This window comes from Mchenga conophoros, linkage group LG8 (assembly GCF_057382185.1).
Source record: "Mchenga conophoros isolate Kocher_MC1m ecotype Shallow Benthic linkage group LG8, M_conophoros_male_GT1.1, whole genome shotgun sequence".
In the NCBI taxonomy this organism is placed as follows: domain Eukaryota; kingdom Metazoa; phylum Chordata; class Actinopteri; order Cichliformes; family Cichlidae; genus Mchenga; species Mchenga conophoros.
This window is the reverse complement of record NC_140533.1, coordinates 28,519,010-28,542,418: the sequence shown is the minus strand read 5'-3', so window position 1 is coordinate 28,542,418 and position 23,409 is coordinate 28,519,010. Positions and strand designations below refer to the sequence as shown.

At 42.4% G+C, this 23,409-nt stretch overlaps 1 protein-coding gene across 9 annotated transcripts in view; it reads left to right on the top strand.

Annotated features, from left to right (window-relative positions):
* Positions 1-23,409, top strand: part of baiap2b (BAR/IMD domain containing adaptor protein 2b) — a 77,550-nt gene that overhangs the window by 5,102 nt on the left and 49,039 nt on the right. For 8 of the 9 annotated variants that reach the window (XR_014893680.1, XM_085285452.1, XM_085285450.1 and 5 more), the window contains exons 2-3: positions 591-1,026; positions 22,483-22,558. Coding sequence is in view for 8 of the 9 variants with exons in the window: in XM_085285452.1 (XP_085141578.1) it covers positions 952-1,026; positions 22,483-22,558 (151 nt within the window). In the remaining variant the exon portion in view is untranslated. The remainder of the gene's footprint in view (positions 1-590; positions 1,027-22,482; positions 22,559-23,409) is intronic. The other variant, XM_085285451.1, reaches the window with a different exon arrangement.

The following is a 23,409-nucleotide window of genomic DNA, read 5'->3' as shown; positions in this document are numbered from 1 at the left end:
TTTGATGTCATGATGACGATTTTAGGGTGGGTTCTTTCAGGGATGTTTACGTGATTTTTTTTATGTGGGGCCCATCCATTTTCTTTGTGTATCCAGTTCGTGGTTGCAGCTGGGCCAGAGCCCATCCCAGCTGTCATAGGACAAGAGGCAGGATACAGCCCAGACAGGCTGCCAATATATGGCAGGATTAACACAGAGAGACAGGAAACCGTTCACCCTCACACATTCACACCTACACCTAAGTCCCCAGTTAACCTAATGCACGTCTTTGGAAGGATGAAGCTGGACTACCAGAGAGGAACCAACCCAGATTTGGGGGACACTGATTAACTGTATTTAGGAGGACCACACCTTTTCTCCATACCTCCTCTGCCGTTTTGGGGTAGCACAGGTTTGGGGGTCCAAGCAAATTTTACGGAGGCCAGTGCCACCCCTGGACTCCATTTTGGCTCCGTCCTTGCTTTGTTCTCTTTTAGATCCACATGCCAAAATCCAGTTTTGAGATTTTTTAACAGAGCGTATTTCTTATTTTTAAATTAAATTAATGTCTGCTTATTGTTAGGCTAACATCCGTTTTATCCTTCCCCCAGGCTTCAATGTGATACGCTGGAGAATGATGGCTCCTGCCGCTTCATCCTTATGTACTGTTGTAATTTAGGTCGCAAGTTACTCTATTTCCCACCGCCCTTGAAAGCAGCACCGCCCCTCTCAGAGTGAGTCCGCCTCTGCGCTCCAACCGAGAGGCACCGACTGACTGACTGGCTGCGTGGGGAGCCGGTGTGGGCTCAGCGGAGGACTTTCCTATAAAAGCAGGGATCCCACGACCAGACGCGCTCTTCTCTCTCAGTGAACGGCAGACAGGAGCCGCTCTTTCCCGCGAACAGCTGTTTCATTCCCCTTGTTACAGTTCGGAAAACCCTCCCAGCTTCATCCGAAAGGAAATCTTAGTCTATGGTTCTGACTGACACGCCTACAAGGATGTCCCGGACCGACGAGGTGCACCGTATAACGGAGAATGTCTACAAGGTAAGCCGGGCTCTTTGGTAGTTTGTTTCGGATCCGCCGACCGTGCGTCCTTCTGCCGCTCGGAGACACCTGCTGCACCGGTGAACCGCGGCGTTTAGAGGACGCGCTCAGAGGAGAGACAGCGGATAACTTTGTCTCAGCTGACCTGCACTGTGTCTTACCACTGTAGTAATAGAAGTGCCGGTTTATATATGCTGTGAAGGAATTTACTGATAAAGGAAATGCGTCCTGAACAGCTCAAGTTTATTCATCGTTTTCCTACAGCTGATGCTCTGAGTTTGAACTGTTGGAGACGGATTTTAGTCTCAAAATTCTTACAGGTGAATAATTTGTCCTGTTTTAGCCTATAACGTGTTATAAGTGATAATAAATCAGAGTCAGACCAGTCAAATCAGCAAAGTCACATTACAGCGATTAATAATGTTAGGAGTAACAAATTCCAGGTAGATAATCAATGACTCGAGGTGTAATTGATTTAAATTGCTTGGCACGGAGTATTTGATTTGCCTTAGGGTTGAGGGAAAGGGTTGAACTGTGCCCAATGCTACAATGCTACATTTGCAATAATGATGAGGGAGCCAGTTATGTAAATGCTGCAAACTGACAGTTTGCCCTGGGGTGATTTATTTCAACACTATGCAGAGCAGAAGCTGTCAGCCTCAGTGGTAAATCCTGCTGTGAGCAGGTGAACTTGACATTATCTGCCTCAGTGAGACTGATCATTAATTTATGGAGTCTGCGCATCCTAAAAGGGGTCCCCGTTGGTCCCAGCAGTCTTCACATTTGGGCTTTTTTTCTTAAGGTGTCTGTGCTGTTGATAGTTGGATCACTTCAGAGAGAAAGGACAGAGTCATTATCAGCATGGTGGTATTTGTAAAAGTCAACTGTAATTTTGCACTCTGGATGCCCCAAATTGGCATTCAATTTGGGATCTGAAATGCTGGTTGGAAAAGTCATGCTCAAGGTTTTGCTCTGCAGAAAAGAAAACAAACTGCTTCTCGGTAGCAGAGGTTTCTTAAATATCTCATTATGCGCTGAGCAGACCACCCTGCACTTGTTGAAAGATGAGAGGCAAAACGTGGCAAATGATTATGTCCTCCATTTTTATTTCCACAACAAAGCCCCTTTTCAGCAGTGTCTGTGGTGGAGGTGGAGAAGTGTTACTCTTGACTTTCACTGCACTCAGGGCAGCTTTCCAGGCGAGGTAGATTTCAGCAATGGAAGTACGACAAGGGCTTTCCTTTTATGTGAGGAGACTTGTCACCGTTCCATACGCCTCCACAAAAATGCTCAGAGAGAAGAGTCGGAGTGCCTAAAAGCTTCTTCGTGCAGGACACGACTTGGTGGATGCAGGAGGAGAAGGGCATGTGTGCTTACTGAGCCAAAGGTGTACTTGAAGGGGGGTTTGGTTCAGCGAGAGTTCATGGTTCCTTGTGTGACAGAGGCGGGATGGTGTAACATGACATTACCATTTAGGCTGCCAAGGAAATGATAGGAATTTTTTCAGACTGGGGCTGACTTCAGCCAACACACAGATACACAAACCCTCAAAAGACTCTAACAAGGGATCAGAGGGGCACAAGCAGGAGGCTAGCTGCCTTATGTTGCGACCTGTGGGTGGGTTCTATAGCCTGAGCTGGATAGAAAACTGCAGAGAGGAGGAGGAGGAGGAGGAGGTGGAAGATGATGAAGGAGGATAGGTAAAAAAAATGGTGGTTGCGTGATGGAGAAGTGGGCAGTCTTGTGATAGGTTTATTAGTCAGTTGATGACAAATTATCTTACTATAAATACTATAAATACAATACTTTAAATTGCATTTCTGATGTGATACTGATACCTTCTACTAATCTGATCCCGGGGTTACATTAACAAGCTGTCCCTCCAGAGCCTAGCTTTGTGACTTCAAACACACCAAATCAATGCATATTGTTAAATATATTCATTCATATTTAAAAGCAAAATAATGAAAGACAACTTAGTAAAGATTTTAAAAAGTGTTTTGCACTAGTTTGTTTTTAGCTCAGTGTGAGAGTCTTTACTGCCTAGAAAGCCACAAGAGATTACGCCGCATGTTTACAACAGAAGAGTTTAATGTCAAATACTCTTCCTGATGCAACCCCAAAGGGAATTTGTGTCTGTGGCGAATGTGTTAACCGCTAAACCAGGGATGTTTCATTTTGCATCAAGGCCACATGCAGCCCCCTTTATTTAGTTTTTACTGGGGTGAAGCAGTAAAACTGCCCTTTCTGTCAGTGTAAAGAGGTTTATCTGCACAGTTAATCCCCAGAATATCTTAATAATATGAAAAAGAAGTGCACTTGCAACAGAACATCTCAGTTTTCCTACATAATAAAGAAATGCCGCTGTAGTAAATCTGTCAGCACATTTCTTTGGGCTTAAATCTTTGCTTAATGGTGATGGGGGTGGTCTTCTTTATCTGCGAAGTGGTCCAGTAGGCCAGATTGGAGCAGGCCTTATGTTTGATACCCCCCACTACACCATTGGAAAGACATGTACAGCATGGTGATGTTAATTGCAGCCATTTTAGTCTCTCCTTCCTCTGTGATTGCACCTCCTCACACACGGAGTGGAGCAGACAAGGAAATGAAACGCCTCCAAACTGCTGACTCTTTGCTGTTCCCTTTCCCCACACTCTCGCTCCTGCTGAGGTGTGTCGTAGTAAAAACAGAACTGACCTGATGTGACTGGACAGCTCCGTTGATTGACTCCGTTTTTAAAAGAAGTTTTTGTTGGATAAGTCAGGCAAACCGAATGTGCCGCTGACCCTTTGGTCATAAGAAATGTCAGATAAACTGCCAAATGTTTATCACAAGTAAACATATGTTGGATTAAAAAGATGAAAAAGAAAAAATGTGACCATCAGTTTCAGCTTCTGTGAAAATCTGTGTTAGGATGCGGTTTTGTCTTGTCCAAAGAACGCCCTGCTCAGGGGTCGGGTATGAAAATGCCAACCTGCAGAAATGCAGCTCTGGGTTTTCTTCCTGTCATCAGCAGGCTGAAGCAGAGCGCTGCTGCCAGTCTGACCCCTGATGGGGGGCTGACTGTAGGAGGCTGATGCTCACTGGTGTGGCAGTTGGTAGTGTAATGGCAGGCCTATTGCTGGTCCAATGAGCTTTGTGTGGGACTGCTAAAGAAACTAACAGGTCTTTATTAATTCATTATAAGCGTGGAAGATGAAAAGGCCTGAAGGTGCTCGCTTCAACGCTCACGTCTGTTTCTCCACCGAGGAAAGAAGACGCAGACAGGATGACAGGAATGCACTCCTGTGGTGTTAGGATGGTGATCATCTCTTACAGAACATGATATTGCGGTAAAGTGTCTAACAGCATGTACCCACAGAGGGCATGCCTCTGTGTAAAGTCCCCAGTTTAAATTAGACTTTGACTTGCCTTTAATGATTGAAAACTACACCAATTCAGTGATGCACATTCATAGACGATTAGCTGAGAGGCTGATTGAATCTTATCATGTTCTGGTTATGTCCAGGTTATTCCACCTTTTCCTCAGACTGAGTATTTGCATGTTTTATCTAAGTGTGTTTGAAAAAGCTTTATTAGTTATTGATATGAAGTGGATACAATTTATAGAACAGAAAACAGTCCGAGAAAGGTGTTATTTGTACTTTGGGGCAAAAAATACTTCTTTTTGTTTTAATGTGTCAGTGTTGGTGAGCGGCTGCCTTTAATTGCCACATGGAGGTGGATTTAATTATGAGTGGAGAAAGGTCACCCATTATTCTGCTCAATGGTGGCCAAAGACTAAAACGTGAGTGTTTATTTAGAAAGTTTATGTTCCTCCATTGTGCATCGTACTTGGTAACAAGCAGTTATGAAGAGAATCCCTCTTCCCCCAGAAGACATCCATGGCAGGTGAGTGCTTTAAGAAAGTAATAAGAAAATAACCTGTGTATGCTCTTTTGGAATAACAATAAAGCATTCATCATCTCCATCTAGTTGACTTGAGGAGTGACAGTAATGGTTTTGCTCTGCAGCTCGCAGAACAACAAGTGTGATAAGCTGCTGCAGTCCAAGATGCTCTTTAGCAGCGGCTGAACTTTGAAAATACAACTTTGAGGACTGTCTGCTAGTAATTTGATGTTGTTCTTTTATAGGGTTGAAAACTGTAATTAAATTACAGATGTCATTGTGAAGCTGTTAACACACCTCCAAGAGTATTATGTGGTAAATACGATGGTTGTTTTTAATCCTTTGTGTTTCTAGCACACAATGACCCTTTGGTGGATGAACGCTGGTTTTGTTTTCTCTGCCTCCTGTTGTTTTCTTTGTTTGCCTGACTGTTAGCTGCCGGAGCAAAATAAGTTGGACTCAACAGCAGAAGACCAAAGTCTTAACCTCTCTGCTCTGCTGCTGAAATGCAAGATGCTGAATCTAATTTTTGGATGACTCACATCAGTGGATGCGAGTGAGTGTGTGTGGGCAGTAGTGCCTCATGACTATATGTGTGTGTTTCACTTGTTTGTCAGCTCCCGTACTGTACTGCGAGAGTGGCTGGCACTGTGCGTTTTGTTTTTTTCTGATGTGAGATTGCACATCATCACAGAGCCAAACTATGAAGTGAAGTTATCGGTCTGTGTGGATTGAAATGTCAAGAAAAAAGTCCCAGAGGACTGTGTGTAGATACTACACGGAGACGCGTTTGCTACCCACTGACAGTGTGTGTACACTGTGTTTCCTCGGGTTGTTGTGGTTGCTGAACAAATGCCATCTGTATGTTTGATCAGGAGTGTATTCAGCCAAGCATTGTAATCCCAGGAGTACTGCAGGCTCAGGTTGTTGAATGAAGCTCGAGTGTCAGGGCGAGGCTGCCTCGATTGTTTCAGGTGTTTGATGGTGAGAGTGGACTAAAGGGAGATCAGTAGGTCAGTTGATGTTTTTTTGTGGTGTGTTTGTGGTATTTGTATATGCATTGAGCCATTTTAAAGTTTTTCTACTGGCCACACAGCACAAGTTGTGTGTTTGAAAGACCACATAATACCTTATCAATGCGTTAGAGCACTTTGCTCTCAGATTGCGGCCTTACTTGTGGTTCCTAGATTATTTCAAAGTAGAATGGGAGGCAGAGCCTTCAGCTTTCAGGCCCTTCTTCTGTGAGATCAGCTCCCAATTCGGATTTCAGAGGCAGACACTATCTCTACTTTTAAGATTAGGCTTAAAACTTTCCTTTTTGATAAAGCATATAGGCTGGATCAGGTGACCCTGCTGCTGGGGGATTCCCATGATGCACTTGGTGTTTCTCTTTCCCCTCTGTGTTTATGCTTCACTCTGCATTTAATCATTAGCAATTATTAAACTCTGGCTCTCTCTCATGTAGTTTGCCTTTTGTCCTATCTGCCTCCCATCAACCCCCAATCAACTGGCAAATCACAACAACAGTTGCCTCAAGGTGCTTTATATTGTAAGGTAAAGACGCTAGAATAGAACGAGGACTCGCTCATGGGGGGGTTGTTTGAGGTTTGGACAATATAAAAGCGACTGTTATGGTCATTTGGCACCGATGGACCGATCTCAACGAAACGCTGTACAAAGTAATTATTAATATCTATATGTTGTTCACTGCTTTTTATAGTGAACAAGCTGGAACATATACAGAGTCCTGCTTCTGTAAGTGTTTGGATTTGGACTGTTGGTTGAGCCATACCAGGAATCAAAAGATTCTGTTTTTCAGTTAACAAAAGAAAAATCATAGATTCATTGATAAAAATACGTGATAACTTCATGCCTTGTTTTGTTGCTTAAAGCAGAACTGCAGTGAATGATTTTCTGAGGAGAAATTATTATTTGAGGCAGTTGTCAAAAGACAGGATTGAAATGTAGACAGGCGCTTGTTTGCTTCCCTGTGAGATATACAGGTGATGAAAGAAACCATCCCACCTCTGATTCTCCTGTTATTGACAGAAGCTTTCAAAGTGTCTCAATTGCAGCATCAATCTCTCCTTAAGATGCTATGTTAGTTTTTGTATTGCCTGACTGTCACCAGAGAATGTTATCAACCGATTGGAGTCATAAATCCTCCGTAAAATACTGTCGTACTATCAGGTCCAACTTCCGAAAGACATAAGGCAGTCCTCCTACTAAGCCCAAAGTATTTGTTCTCCAGGGAGGATTTTTTGTCGCGTGTGCGTGTTTTGGGAGTGTTGTGAGTAATACTACCGAACACTTTATCCCCACTGTCACACGTACAATCTGTTCAGGTTTTTTTCTCTATGAACACAGACTTTTCAGTTTAGCCAAGTGGACGAATAAGCAGAGAACTGCTATCAACATTAATCGTTTCTGGTTATTTTTAGAACTTCTGTTCTTTGTACCACAACCTCTTTTTGTTTTATTAGTTCATTGCTTTCTTATTAGAGTTCTCACCACAGCTCATAAGCACCACAGGTGAGAAGCAGGACATCTGCCAGGAAATTGAACCTTAAAGGTTAGCAGTGGATTGACTGAGGAAGTGAAGGGTTTTTGGCAGAGACCTCTCAGCAGGATTTCCACCTCCTCCTTCTTTCACACCACAAAAGGATATTTCTGGGTCGAGTCCCACCTCTGTACTGATCGGGTAGATTAAACCAGTCTGGTTATTTTTCCTTTTGTTCACATCTGAAAGGTTGTCTGAGGTGAAAACAAGCCTCCGGCCTCTTTGCTCATGTGCATAAAAACCTATTGAATCCAGATGCTTTGCTTAGGCCAGATTACTCCAGTGTAATTGTTTCAAACCAGTGATTTTCATCTCTGATTAGTCACAGTGCTTTCAGCTCTTTTGTCTCTGTTCAGCGTTATATCGCAGGCTTTGTGCTTCAGTCCCTGCAGAAAACTGTGCCTCCTCAAGCTTCAGGGTTTGTTCTAGCTTTGTGTGTCTTGTCACTGATCGTTGGGCAGCAGTCGTGTTTGTGAGCGTCACAGTGACGGTCTCTGACAGCGTTGTGGGGTGTGTGATGGTGTTATGTAAGAGGGGAGCGGTGCAGGTAGAAGGGGATGCAGTTATGCACATGTTTGATATAAAAGTTAATTTAATTTATGTTTTCAGAGTCACGGCTAACACTCTGTGGCGCTTTTATTTGTTGTGCATTGACTGATTTAATGTATAGTACATCTTCATGAAAGTGGAGCAGCTAAAGTGTCTGATGCTTATGTGCATATGAGCACTGGACAAACAACCTAGTTGTAGGGCTGCAAAACTTTTTGAAAAATTGTGTGCAAAAAGCCAAAAAAATAAAAATGCAGAGCTAAAGAGGATTGCTTAAAAAGCATGCTTACAGTTAGCATGCAGCTCACAAGAGTGCCAGATGCCAAGAATTTGCCGATCCTAAATTTCCACAGTTTCTCTATTTACACAGATCTCGCAGGTATTAATATGATGGTACAATTTCAGTTTCTGTCAAATAGTCATTGCTTTTATTAAATTTGCATCAGCAGTTTGGTGCAACTGCAGCTTACAGTACTTCAGGACAGTATTTCTTAGCTTTAGTGGTTTAAAAAACACTTCGAGCATGAAACCAACAGTAATGTACCCTAATGCTTCACTTATGATGCTTAATGCATCTGTTGCTGTTTATTGTTATTTATGTACATCTACTTTCTTCGTTTTTGCGAGAAATCCCATACAAGATGATTTCACACAAGAACACACGTGTTCTACTGCTTGTTAACACAAATATCTAATCAGCCAATCACATGCCAGCAACTCAATGCATTCACACATGTAGACATGGCCAAGGAAACTTGGTGAAGTTTAAACTGAGCATGAGAAAGAAACTGAATTTAAGTGAATTTGAATACATTTGGAGTATTTTCAGAAACTGCTGTAATTTACAGAAAACACTCTCAAAAAGTGAGCAGCAGTTTTGGATAATGAACAGACTGCTTTGAGCTGATAAAAAGGCAACAGTAACTCAAATAAGCACTCATGACAACCAAAATATGCAGATGATCATCTCTGAATGTATAGAACATTGTTGTTGGAGGCCAGCGGGCTACAGCAGCAGAAGAACACAGTAGGTGTCACTTCTGTCAGTTAAGAACAGGAAACTGAGGCTACAGTTCGCAGGGGCTCACCAAAATTGGACAATAGAAGATCCAGGGGTGGGGCTTCTGTTGGCTGCTTCCAGCAGGATAACACATCAAAGCTCAGATCATCTCAAACTGCTTTCTTGAACATGACGGTGAGTTCAAATGACCTCCACAGTCAGCAGATCTCAATCCAATAGAGCACCTTTGGGATGTGGTAGAATGGAAGATTGGCATCACGTGTGCAGCTCATAAATCTGCAGCAGCTGTGTGATGCAGTCACATCAGTAAGGTTAAAAATCTGTGAGGATGTTTCCAGCACCTTGTTTAATCTGTGCTATGGAGAGTTAAAGGTCTTCTGGAGGTAAACGGATATCCAGCAACGTGTACCTAATAAAGTGACCGGTTGAGCTCAAGAAGGTAGTGAGTGTTTGTTAATAACGGTAATAATTTTACAGCTGCAAACTCAGTTTTTTCTTCAATTTTCAGCTCTGCCTGTTTAACCCCGGCTCAGTACTGAGTGTCGAAAGAAGACCTTCCTCTTTTCCTCACAGGGCAGATGATGTTTAAGATGGCTAGCAGCTGTAGCTAAGCATTTTACTTTGTTAATATTGTGCATGTTTGGCTAGTCATCTGTGGGAGTAAGAAGAACACCCACAAAGAACAAAATGTACCCAGAAAAACGAGATGCTTTTTGTGTTTCAGCCATTTTACCTCTTAAATGTGTGGACTTAAAATTCTTAGAAATATCAGTGAGCTGTGAGCATCCTTTGTGCTGTTTTACATTTCTTTACATAGACTACACAAACTGGACCCTAAATCAACATCCAGAAGGCGTCAGCTCAGTGCAGGTGCACAGTGCATGGAGTTGCACTCTGTATTATTTAGATTTCACCAACTGCTCTGTTACGACACAGCTTCCATAGCTGTCATACAACATAACTGCCGGCGTCTGCTGTGTGTTTGCAGCATGTCAGCAGCCTTTAGCACATCGGTAAGTTATCTAACTTGAGCTGGAGGGAGATAGATAAGGAGAGATGGAGGCTGCCAGGGAGCAGGGGCTTGGCAGAGGATGAAAGGAAAGTTGCAGGGATTGGATCTCAATAGAAAGAGTGTGAGGAGACAAGGGTGTGGATCCCCTGTTCTGCTCTTTTCTTTTCTTACACTAATTAGACTGTAATTAAAGGGGAAAGGCCTGAGGGGTGAAGAAAAAGCAGGTGTTTATGGAAGATTGCTGTATGTATGTATGTGTGCTTGTTCAATTGGAGATGTTGCTCTGGAGTGGCTTTTAAAGTGAAATTTGAGGTTGAGAGAAGAATAGAGGGGATGAAGATGTGCTTAGAGGGGTTTAAAAAGCAGAAATGTGTCATTATCTGATCCTTTCGTTACTAACACACACACACAGAGCCTCCTTTGAGATAAACGGCACATCTTGGCATCACACATGTGCTGATACGCTTTCATATGTTGTACCCTTGCGGAGGAAGCGGTGCCAAGATGAATCTTCTCCTGTCATTTTCAGATTTAAAACCTGACCTCGTTTACGGTGTTCATGAATACTTTGTGGGAACATATGTGATCGCGTGAACATGCATTCGTTCACGTGTAAATCTGAGAACAACTGGTGCACCGGCTGAATCAGATGCGTCACTGTGAGGCGATGACGATGATGATCTTCTTCCTTCAACACGGCAGCCGTGGAGACTCCCTCTCTTTCCATTACCCCCCCTTCCTCCCTCACGTCCTCGTTCTCGCCTCTCCTACCACCCCGTCAGCTTTCCTGTGGTATGAGCTGAACGTGAGGTGAATAAAAAAATGGGTTGCCCTGTCACGGAAGGGGGGAGATTCCAGCACTTCCATATATGGCTGCCGGAAGTTCACCCCTCCCTCACTCCTTCCAAAGCTGCATCTGTGGAATAGGGGGCGCTGACTCTCCTGCTGCTTGCCTGCACACAGATAAGAGCTCATCTGAAAGGGAAATTGGCTGACTTCACACACATTCACATGCACGTGCACATGCGTGCACACACACGGCATATTGGCGCTGTATTCCCGTCTCCTGAGGGCGTTGAAGAAGGGCGTCTTTAGCGCCGTGATTGTCACACTGGCTGAGCAGAGGCAAATAACATCCATTTTCTGGAAACAAATAATAAGGGACAGCAGCAAAGCACTAACGGTACATAACGGTGCATATATCTCAGCTCATCACTCCCACATACTGTATATAATGCAGTACGGGACTGCTAATTGCTTTCTTCACATTAGCAGCAATGTTATGCACTGCTTCTTTTGTGCGGTGCGTCACATGCTTTAAAGCTTTGGTGACTGGGAGCTCTAAAAACCCCTCTGTATATGTGTTTGTTGATATGTGATGGATGATCAGCAGCACGGTCTTCAGTGAGAAGGCTTCTCAGTGTGAAGCCATAACACTAATGTAAGCTATACTCACGAGAGAGCTCAAAATCACAGGTAGCCTTTTTCTACATATCAGTGGAAAGGAAATTTAACAGATTCCTAGATTTTGTTTAAGAAGGTGGTAAAATTTCCTTTGTGCTCGGCCGGCCAGACTCCTGGGAGAACCGCTGGATGAGAGGTTGGAGAGCTAACTTATCCGCTAAGGTCAGAAAACTTGGATGCAACGTACATATACAGCTGAACAGAAACCTGCTAATTACTGCTAACTAAACGATTAATAACATACCAGAATCCATCTTTGTATCTGGAGGCGGGAAAAACAGAAATATAAGAATATGATCTAATTCATAATTTGAAAAAAATACTTCAGTGGTTCCTGGATCTGAAACTAAAAACTCATCACTTGTGTTTTGGCCTGTGTTCCAACACTCCACCAGATTTAATTAAAATGTATTACTAATTTTTCCTTCTGAATGTCTTGTGGGCTTACACACGGACAAACAAACAAACAAGACTGAAACCATGGCCGCACTTCTCCATCCAACCCTTGAAAATGACAAAATACAGTGAATGCAGTAAGGTGTATTCTCTAACCGTACTGTTCTTTGTTAGTTTTACCCTTTGGGGGTGATATTTGTTGGTTTCTCTGTCTCCACAATCTGCTCAAGGGCTGCCTGCAGGCATCTGTACGAGCAGCATTCAATAACCTCCGCCAAGGCTGAGCATTCCCTTCACACCATGCATGAACTGAGTCACTGGATCCAGAAAGAGATGAGGGCTGTTTTTCTTATTTAAATTGATGTGTTTGTGAAGATGTAATGTGAATTGTCCGATCAATTCTCGTGTCTTCATAGTAAAAATTCCTAGACAAATGCAGATCTGATTTTGACACTAAAACAGTCCCTGCTGTGTTGGGCAAAGCCCGGCTTCTGGTAATATTATCATGCAAATCCATTTATACCTGTCTGAGTAATCCTTCAGACAAACAGGGAAACAGACAAGCTGAACATCCTTGGTACAGGTAATAAGCGTCCAGGTGAAACACGCAGCTGAATTGGACCCAAGTTCTCATCATTTTTACTACTTCAGTTTGAACTTTAACATTAGGAGCAAGTGGCCTTGAAATTGTTGTTTCCTCATTAAAGAGCGCTTGGCGATTTGTTCAAATGTTCACAAGAGACACTAAAGCACCTGAGGTGATGCCAGCATCCATTTTAATCCGATTCCTGCCGATTGGAACGTTTCCTCCGTGAGAATAAAGACCTCTCTGTCGTTATCGGTGGGACTTTGTGAGAAAGCACACAAAAAACAGAACAGCCAGATTGGTAGAAAGCAGCTTCTACCAAAGAAATGTCTGAGTCATTACCAGCACACAAACGGAGACCTAATATGTGAACAAACACAATGACCATGGTACCTATGCTAAAAATGTCATGTGGTGACAACAAACCCCCGTCTGTACCATGTCTGGGAATGTTTCTACACCAGCTGATGCCATGAGAAACAGCAGTATATGAAGATAAGTCACGCTCATGCGCACACACGCACAGTAAAACTTGATGACAGGAGGTCACCTTGACATGTGACTGTAGTCAAATACACACCAGCGCCGCATGAGCCCTCCCCATTTCCGTGGCAACCACATAGAGCAGATGACCTTTCCTGTGTGTGTTTAATCTGGTTACATTTTGTATCCCACCCAGACGGGAGAACAAAGTGGAAACTTTCCTTATCAACTGTTGACAGTTTGGTGTTTTTGTGGTTGTTATCCAGGAGCTTTCTCATTCAGAAACACAGTTGAAACTTTTGTCACGTGACAGAGAAACAAAAGTTTTCTTTAAGATAATATTTTTATGGTAAATGGCCTGTATTTATAGTAAATATTTATATATTTTTATTAAACCAACCTGCGTACTGTTCCATCTCTGCTTTAGTTGTGGTCAAAATATGATGTTAGTGCTATTTTCTTTGTAAGGTAGAATGGGTGGAAAAAGTCAAGGTCATTAAAATAAGCAATAAAAAAAACATAATGGTGTTTTAAAATATTACAAATACATCGAGGAAAGTCCCCCCCCCCCAAATAACTCACAAGCTGCGCATCAGATATGGACCTCTTTTTCTTTCTTCTTCAAAGGAAGGAGGTGCCAGTCCAGTCTGCTGGCCCATCTTGCAAACATTTTTCTTTTTTTTAAAGAACGATGAAGTTTTGGGAGTTCCTGATCAGCCAACCAGAAGAAAGAACATCTATTTTCATTAAATACTAACAGTAAATAACTTGAGGCTGGTGGCTTTCACTCATTTATTTTTGCATTTTTTTTGTAGACTGTCTGTTTCGGTCTCCACCTGGTGCGTCCCTGCCTCTCCGTCCTCGTTGGGGTTGCCAGATCTCCTCTCGCTGGTTAATCTGTTTGGCAGCCAGCGCCGCAGCAGGTTCTAATGGTGCCACATGGCTGTCTTGGCTTTACAGTAATTTACGCCACGACATGATATGAACCTGCTGCTGTTTATGTAGGCTCTGACTCACCCCACGTTCTCATCTCCTGCCACCAAATGACACATGCTAACACACACATATATGCTCACACACACACATATAGACTGGCTTCTCTACACCATCGCTGATGAAGGCAGCTAGGTCACAATGTTCTTAACGCTGCTTGTTTTCTTTCCTTTGTTCTCTCAAGTGTTTCCCCCATCCATACCTGGGTGGGAGGCATGTATCAGATAGTAGGTCTTTTGAAGTAGGTTCACTACCTAGATGTTCTTTTTTAGGTTTCTGTTTCTCTGCTTCTCTTCGTAGATTCTTTTCTCCTTTATTTATTTTGACCTTGTTCTGTTCTTCTCTTGTTTCTTTCCTGCTTTGTTGCCTTCCTTCCTTGAGTGATCAAAAGAAACAAAATCTTAACAAATTAAATTGATTTTAAAGCATTTACCACGGACAGAGCTTTGGGTTGTTACCACCAAAATTAACTTGGGATAAGGACTCACAAAGGTTTATGCATGTGTGGGCTCTAAGTGTTTGTGTATATAATTCTTCAGTGTGTTTGAGTACACTTTAACTTGTCACGAACGCTGCAGTGTAACACCAGTTTTCCTTCACGCTGCCCCTTGTTCTGTTATTAATAGCTTGTATAACCTCTGCCTCTATTCCAAATCACTCATCTGTCATGGGACGTGGTGTCCGTGCCCTGCGATGTTGCTCTGATGGATCTATTAACCTTGGCTTTGAGGGCTAGCTGCTACCTATTCAATCTCCTTCTCATCATACTAGCAATCTGTTATGGCCATGGCAGCAGTAAGTAAAATATCAGTGGATTTAGGTTGTGGGATTTTTGGATAGATTCTTGTTTAAAACTGCGAAGGAGAACTTTGAAGAACCTTTCCAGCTTACAAAGGCAGCTCTTTTCATTATCAGTTCAACATTTGTTATATTTTCTTTCCTTTTAATTAACAGGGCCAGTGTCTCTAACAGGATGAAGCTGCAAATCACACCTTTCAAACAAGATGTTAAATTGAAAACAAGGTACGCCAAAAATCTCAGTGTACCTGTGGCCAAGGTGGTGTTTACTACACACGTTTTGTTTCCAACTACACAAAAACAAAATAAAATGATAATGCAGGATTTGAGAAATCTTCTTAGCTGCTCCTCCAGTTCAGGTTGGCAGGGAAGCTGGAGCCAAAGATGCAGTGAAATCAGCTGACTTTGGTTTCAGACTCATCGTTTATCACCTGAAACAGCTGATCATTTCAGCAAGCTCAAAGTGGAAGACTCCTGATTCTGTACTGTTTTCCTTTTATTTTAAATTACGTTTGCTCTTCAGCTCTTGAGGTAATGTCAGGTAAATATGCTTGGCCTCTCGTGAGCTCATTTTTGTGGTGGAGAAAAACTAAACCGAGTCTCCAATAACCACATTGGCTGTTTTGCAGTTTTCATCCCAACTCATACCAACATTTGATCTTGGTTTCTTTAAGCCAACATGTTTTTCCGGTGGTTGCCAATTATTTTTACTGTCCTAACCACAACCGGAGCTTAATCATAAAGCTGTCAGGACAGAAAATGCGATCCTTAGTTAGCAGATAGACCCACACTTTGTTTAGTTATGAATGCCTGGTGCGGCTCTCTGTCAAACCTCAGAGGATGAGATAAATGGATTAATTGTCAGGTGTTCACAAACTGCAAACAATACACACACACACACACACACGGAAAAAAAAACCTTAACAAAAACACTCACAGGCCCAAATCCTCATTTCCCTTGCAGAAATTGCAAACAGCCAGTCCTTCCTGCCAGCACAGTGCTCTGTGAACACACACACACACACACACACACACACACACACACACACACACACACACACACACACACACACACAGGACTATTAAAGTGCTGCAAACAGAAGGTTGTTCCAGAGTTGTGCTTTTGCGCACGCACACAAACAGTCATTCTGCCACGCTCGGATGCTTCCAGGATGAACATCTGTCTGGCCAAGTGCTGGTGAGATGTGGAGGAAGATAAATATTTCACCGAACAGACCGATAACATGTCAGGGAGATGGATCGTACTGCTCTAAAGTCATGTGCGTAGTCTGTGTGAGACTGCATGAGGATGCTCACATGCTTCCAGTACTCTGTCTGTCTATTGGATTGATAATTCATTTGATCTATTAATGCATCTTTTTTCTCGTAGATGGTTGCTGTGCACTCGGCAAAGCTTAATTTTCTCTCTTTTTTACTAAATAATTATATGAACATTTGTTTCTTTCTTAAATATGCCTCATGTTGCTACAGTTACTATCTCTTGGCCAGACTTTGCCCTCCCAAAGGTTAATTCCATTTTGCTCTTTAGTCAGCTAATTATTTGCTTATCGTTTCTATCTTCACTCTGGGATCAGCGATGTGCTTCACGGTAGATTATCTCCTCTTTGGCATTTAGTCTGCTCTTGTCACATTAAAAAAACTGCGGCCTCAGTGACACTCAAAGTCCATTAATGATTGATTAAAAACTCGTGATCTAAAAAGAGCAGAAATCAGAGTATCTTTGTCATCACTTGTGTCTTGATGACAATTTTTCAACTTTTTCTTGAAGATATGCTTATAATTTCCCTCCAGATAACATTCACTCGTGTTCCCCCAAAGCTGCAACGTGATAAGACAATCCCTGTATTGTTGTGGAGGTTTGATGCTTAATTGGTAAGAGTGATTAGTGAGTCAATTAGAACACGTGACTGGAGCAAACGGGCAAAGTGAGACAAAGCAACGTTTGCTCTGTAATCCTTCTCATTTCCCATGCAGTCAGTTAAATATGGTCTTTCATTCAGTGAAATGCTAATCAGCCTCAGCCCCTGTTGCTGAAGGAACAATCTCGACTGATTGAGTGTGGATTAAGCAAGGACCGGGCAAATTAATGATCCTATTAGATTATCCCCTAAACCGCATGAGCATGTCGTGACCAGGGGAGAACCCGTGAATTATGGCATGTTTATTGCATTGATAATGATTGACTGTTTGGTGCCGGCTGAGAGTCTTTACATTATTCACAGTTGTTACCCGGTTTGTTTGTGTGTGTGAAGGGCAAAGTTGTAGAACTCCAGCATGGACCCAACTGAACTTGGAAAATGTCAAGAACTTAAAATTGGTGGTGAATTGGTATTCAGTGAAGTATGCTGCTGTTCCTCTGCACAGATGTTTGACTTCAAGACTGCAGTCAGCAACTTTCATTAAAATGAAAACTGCACCCAATGCAATACGCACAAAAAAAGATTCTTGGAGTAAAATGCAACTAAAATATATAAAACTGAAGGTTTAGTTATTGGAACTCTCTCCAACTGAGCTTAAGATCTGTGGACTCAGTAGTCTCTGCACTACTGTATAGCTCTGTAATAATCATTCTGTACATACGATAATTTTTAACCCTACAACTGTTTACAACTTGCATAGTTCTGTATAGCTGTATATCTCAGATTCTGTAAAGTTATTTATTTCATATTCTGTATAGTTTTTCATATTTATATCCTGTTCATAGCCTGTACATAGCTTGTACTCACTACAGCCTGTACATACTTATAGTTATAGAATATTCACAACATACTTCATACCATGTACATTATAACATACCATAATAGACCCATTTCTGTAATATATTTACATATCTATATTTATTGTAATATATCTATATCACTAAAGCACTTCTGGATGGATGCAAACTGCATTTCGTTGCCCTGTACCTGTGCATGTGCAATGACAATAAAGTTGAATTCTATTCTATTCTATTCTATTCTCTTTTAAAAAAACAACTAAAAACATCTTTTTCGAATTGCATTTTGTTACCTTCTGTCTGTTTTTGTTTTTTTTGTGAAGCACTTTGAGATCTTTTTATCTAGAAAGGCAAAATAAAATTTTACTTACTTACTTCATATAATTAAACCATTAAATCAAGTAAATTTAATGTGACCAGATTCCATGGAGTTAATTTTCTACACTGTGCTTAAGTAACAACATTACATAAAACATTTAGGTGTAATCAGATTACTTAAAGTCAGGATTTCTGGCATATCTATTTGAGTGTATTCTGTTGTGTATAGAGGTTTTTGGTGGGTGTGCAGTTGAAGCCGAGGTGGTTGGATCAGGATGCTGAATTTCAGCATGTGAAGGGCCACTTGTAACTACACTACATCTGTCGAAATCACTCAGGCGCTCACTCTGGCAGAAAGGCACTTAGGTCAGGTGGGTGACAGAAATCTTGCATGAATTCAGACTTGACTGATATCACACTGCTGAGAATCAGACCTGAGTTAGAGTTTAGTGCCACATATATAAAAACTGCTTGGTTTCGGACAGTTTTTTAGCTCTTAAACTGCTCGCTTCAGACGAGAGAGAAACTGAGGAGAGAAAATATATAAAATAATTTGACCCATCAAAGCAAAGAGCTTTTCCTTTGCAATGTTTCTGTTTTATAATTTCTCCGTGCTTACAGTGAACACAGTGGTCACAATGACTGTTTCTAGTGTGCAGCTGAATGTGTCAGTAAGTAGCGCATATGAAATAGTTAAGGTATTTTAATAGGAAGCATCACATCAAGAATCAGGAATGCAACACATGAAGCTGGACCTGTCTGACAGTGATTACATAACGCAGCTCACACAGTGACACTCACGCAAACGCATACACAGACACACACTTCTTCACACAGTCGTTCCCCGTTCCTCGCTCTGTTTATTTAGACATGAGATCCAGGCCGCTTTCCATCATCTATTTATATTCTTTTGTTGATCGTTCCTTTCTTCCTGCCAACTGGTGGTACAGCCATGGTGATGATTACTGCTGCTAGGAGTGTTCCTCCGTACTGGGTTTGTTCAGCAGCCGACGCCTTGCATAACAGAAAATGCACCCAGAGATGGGAGAGAGGGGATCTGGATATAATTAGGTTTGTTTTTGCCAGGAAAGCCACAAAGAAACACCACCAATGGCCTTTTTTCTTTATGTGTGTGTGCACACACACAAAGCATTTATGACATCATATTGTAGCAATGCAGCAATGTCAGTATCCACAGCAGGGTGCTTCTGATCACATGCAAAACCAGTTTTGGACCCAGAACCTTGCAAAGCCGAAAATACTTTTATGCATTTAGTTTCAGTCCATTTCCCTGCATGTCCCACTCCTCTAACTCTTCCTTGGTGCCAAACTAAACCAACCTCATCTCATTTGTGCACCTTGAAGCTCATCTCACTCACCGGGCAGTCAGCCTATTTTCCTTGCACCCCTGTGTCGTCCTGTCCTACTTCCCGCTTCCATTTCTTTGAAATCATGGAGAGGTTTGTGAACCAAGGTGACTATTCTGCGTCAGCCGGTGGGCATGAGCAGGCGTCCCGTGTAGCAGGCTGACTTGGAAAAAAAGGCATCCATCAAATTTAAACGTACCCTACTCTTTCTTTGCAGAATACTCATTATTCTGTCTGCTCTGTCCCTTTGTGCTTCTTCCTTCAGGCACTTTGAAAAGAACACAAGCATCCTTACTGCCTCAACTGAAGTCGTAAGCCAATATCAAACAGTGATATGCTTCTAAATTCACTGATTAAATACGCTGTTCTCAGAATCTGTTGGTCCTTGCACTCTACAAGACCAAGGTGCCCTGTGGTATCTGGCAAATTGATGTTTGCAGAGGACCTTTTCAGATACTTCAAGCACACTAGAAACCCTGCAAACTTTGGCCTTGTGTCTTACTAGTTTTGGGGTACTTACATGGAAATAAGAGCCCACTCTAATGGTCTAAGGGGACCTATGTATACTCCAGGAAGTTTTTGCAGTTTGTAGTTCCTGCAGTGCTCACATGGAAAGTGTGGGACGCGTCCTTGAACGACTAGAGAACTACAAAAATGTTTCTACTATCTGAAAATACCAAAATTAGCGTGGGCCTTTTGTATTTCACTAGCTGGGCCCACGTCCTCATTTTAGGTTTGACAGCGTTTTACTAGGTAAAAGTGATGCTTTGACATGAATTGAGCTGTGGTTTGGGGAAGGCCTCGAAGGGGACTGGCGACGGCTCCCGGGCCTGGCAGATCCCCGTGTACTGAATAGAAATGAAAAAGTTAAAGGATTGAGAACAAGGAGGGAGGGAGGGGCACGTAAACGAGAATGAACAGCTTGCAGAGCTGGGGGAACCTATATAGATGAGAACCGGAAGGAGCGTGTTGGGAGGCGTGGTCCTGCTCCTGAAATTCCAATACATACATACATACATACATACATACATACATACATACAATACATACATTCTCTATCACCATTTCCATTGAACACGCTGACTTTAGAAACTGTTTACTTAACTTCCAACAGGCTTTGATTGTTAAGACATGAGTGATGTTCTATTCACCTCATTAGTCAGTGTGCCATAACTGATTTAAGCGCCTTTTTGCACTTTCTAGGATTTGGATCATAGTCATGATGGCTTAGATTAAGGCTGTTTGTTAGATGCTGCTCATCCCTCACTCCCTTTACCTTCCCTCTGCTTCCATCCGTGCTGCCTCTCTGGCAAGTTTGAAAAGAAAGTTGCAGAGAGAAGATTTCTGCTTTTTAAATTGCTGGGTTTGGCCGGAGATGCAGCGAGAGTGAAAGGGCAGCTTGGATTGAGGGGGAGGCTGAGTCACTGCAGAGACAGACAGTAAAACTCATTACGCATTTGTTCTTGACTTTTTCTTCACTTCCTAACAAGGCCTCGGGCCTCTGTTTGTTTGTTCTCGTTGTGGATGCACTTCACTGCTTGTGCGCTGCTGACCAATGCTTGGCCATCTGTCATGAAGGAAGGAGATTTGGATTCGTGCACTGTTTTATGTGTATATCTGTTGGGGAGTAGTCTGAACTTGATATTGGCAGTTTTTCCCTGTGCTTTAAGTCACAGCGTTGCTCATTTTTACTCATCGTATTACCAGCTTGTTGCAGTATTTTGCCAGTCTTCTCTATTATTGCAGCTCCAGCTGTGACGTTTTCTCTCTGCTGCCAATCTCCCAGAGCAGCGTGTTATGTTGCTGAATGTTTCACAGGCAATAATCAGCAAATTCATCTAAACACATGATCTGTCTTCACCCACTTTGCTGTTCTTGATGTTTGACTTAATCTCCCCCACTCCGTTTAGCAGATATCTACAGAATCTGACTTTTCTGAATTGCCTATTCTGTTTAATGCTTCACTGAATAAAAAATGAAGTGCTGTGCTGTACAAGAACATATAAGCAAAGATTGGGGTGCTTAGTTTCGGTGTTAGTGTTCTCTGTATTTTGTATTAATGATGGAAAAAGCGATTTGTAATGTGAGAGTTATCACCTTGCCCCGCAGCGCCTCAGAGCTGCGAAGCGTTAAGCAATTTTACTGTTCTGGTTCACTATCACCGCTCTCATCAATCTCATTTCCAGCAGCAGGCACCTTCTTCCAGCTAAAGAAGCTTTGGTAAACCCGCCGTTCCGTATGTGATCAGGATGATTAACGCGGAACACAAAGAGCAGCTAAAGTACTGGACATTAACCTCTTAATATCCAACACTGACCCTCTAGGGTTTGGGTTAGGTTAACGGCCACTACTGTTTTCATTTGTTTGCTTGGAAACATTGTTTATGTGTGAGACTTCATTTAGGAGTTAACATCTTCTAGCTTGTGAAAGTTTTCCTATTTGGTATGTGGCTAAATAAAACCCAACCCGAACCCTAGGAGAGTTGACACCGTAGATTTAACAGGTTAAACTGAAAGTTAGTGAGTAAATATTTAAGTGGAAAAAAATGTTGCTGGGTGTATAAGACACCATAAGGAATCATTTGTTTGTATTTATTTTATTTTAGCAAACTTTCTTTGTAGTTTTAATAAATATTTTATTTGAAAAAGTATTATTGATGTCCTGCAAGCTGTAGATGGTATAAGCTTGTTTAAGTTCACTTCCGCTATGTATGAGTGGGGCTTTTTGGGTCCAACGATGATCGTCTTGATTTCATTTGTCTGAATTTCTGGTACTGACCTCTGAGACTCGATGACCGCCGGTGAAAAGGCAAATTTTGTGTTATTTTTGGCCACAAAAGCAATTAGCAGGAGCAGTGTGCCAGAGTTCAAGTGTTAGGGAGACAGAGGGAAATGGCACTGGGTCCAGGTCTGCTGCTGAGCTGAAGGATTCAGCGGCCAAAACCAGATTTTATTTTTAATTCATACAGCAGGGGAGCTGAGGGGACAAAGCACCACACAAACATACAAATATAAGCCCTCCCTCAGTGACTCTTTCCCTCTATTTCATCCAACCATCCTCATCGTCAGGCTCGGAGTCTTGAAATGAATCCTCTGCTCTCCTTTTCCTCGTGGTTGGCTTAGTTTACTCTGTCTATGTGTGTGTGTGTGTGTGTGTGTGTGTGTGTGTGCTCATGCCCCAGTAAAGAGCAGAGCTCTGTCACTGTAGCTCATGTCGGTGTTTGTATCGTATCTTTCCTGCTTCTAACCAAGCATACCTTCTCTTTTTTCTCTCTCCTTTTCCAGTCCATCATGGAGCAGTTTAACCCGTGCTTACGGAACTTCATAGCCATGGCAAAAAGCTATGAGAAGGCGCTCACCAGTGAGTACACCAACCATTTTTTGTTTACCGTCTGTCTTCGTCGTTCTCTCGTTCCTCCAGTCGTCCAGGCAGAGGGCCAGCTCACCCGACACTTGGCGCTGCTTCTGTATCGTCTTGATTTACCTGGAGACTGGTTAGCTTTAGGGTGACGATGGCTCAGATATTCACGTTAAGAGCATTGTTGATGCCAAGCTTACAATCCCCATCAGAAGCTTTTAAACTACACACACTAGTTTGTGCCTAGATCTTATTCACACGTTCGGTATTGTGCTGTGATGTCCTGTGATTGTTCCGCTGTGATGTCTTCCTCCTTTCTGTCCACCAGCAGTTCCTCTCATCATTCTCATTAACGTCTGTCTCTACCTTTTTATCCTTTGTCATTGCTTTTTGAGGTTTGAATTGGTGTGATTGTGTGTGCGTGGGGGGCAAAGAGTAGGGAGGTGTGGGAAACTGAGGTATACACTCAGTCAAGGTCAAAGACAAAACACAGGAAATATCCAGAGGGAGCTAAGTGGAGCATTAGCCAATGCAAAGTGGAACAGGGAGAGTCGTGAGAATAACGGTACCCCTACCCCATGAGGCCCAAGAAATGAGAACGAGCAGAGCCGGTATTCAGGACAAGACAGGATAAAAAAATGTTTTGAAAAAAGGAGAAGGTAGAAGGAAAAGACTGCGAGACAAATGTTCACAAAAACAGAAATTCCAAAATTCTCAGCAGTTATTGGAATCCTGGAGAATGTCCAGTGGCTTATTCTTTAACTTCACAAACTCTGATTAACTAAAGCTACGCAGTCAGCATGGATAACGTGATTTCATGCCTCTGGGTCAGGCCGATAATGCTTGTACTGATG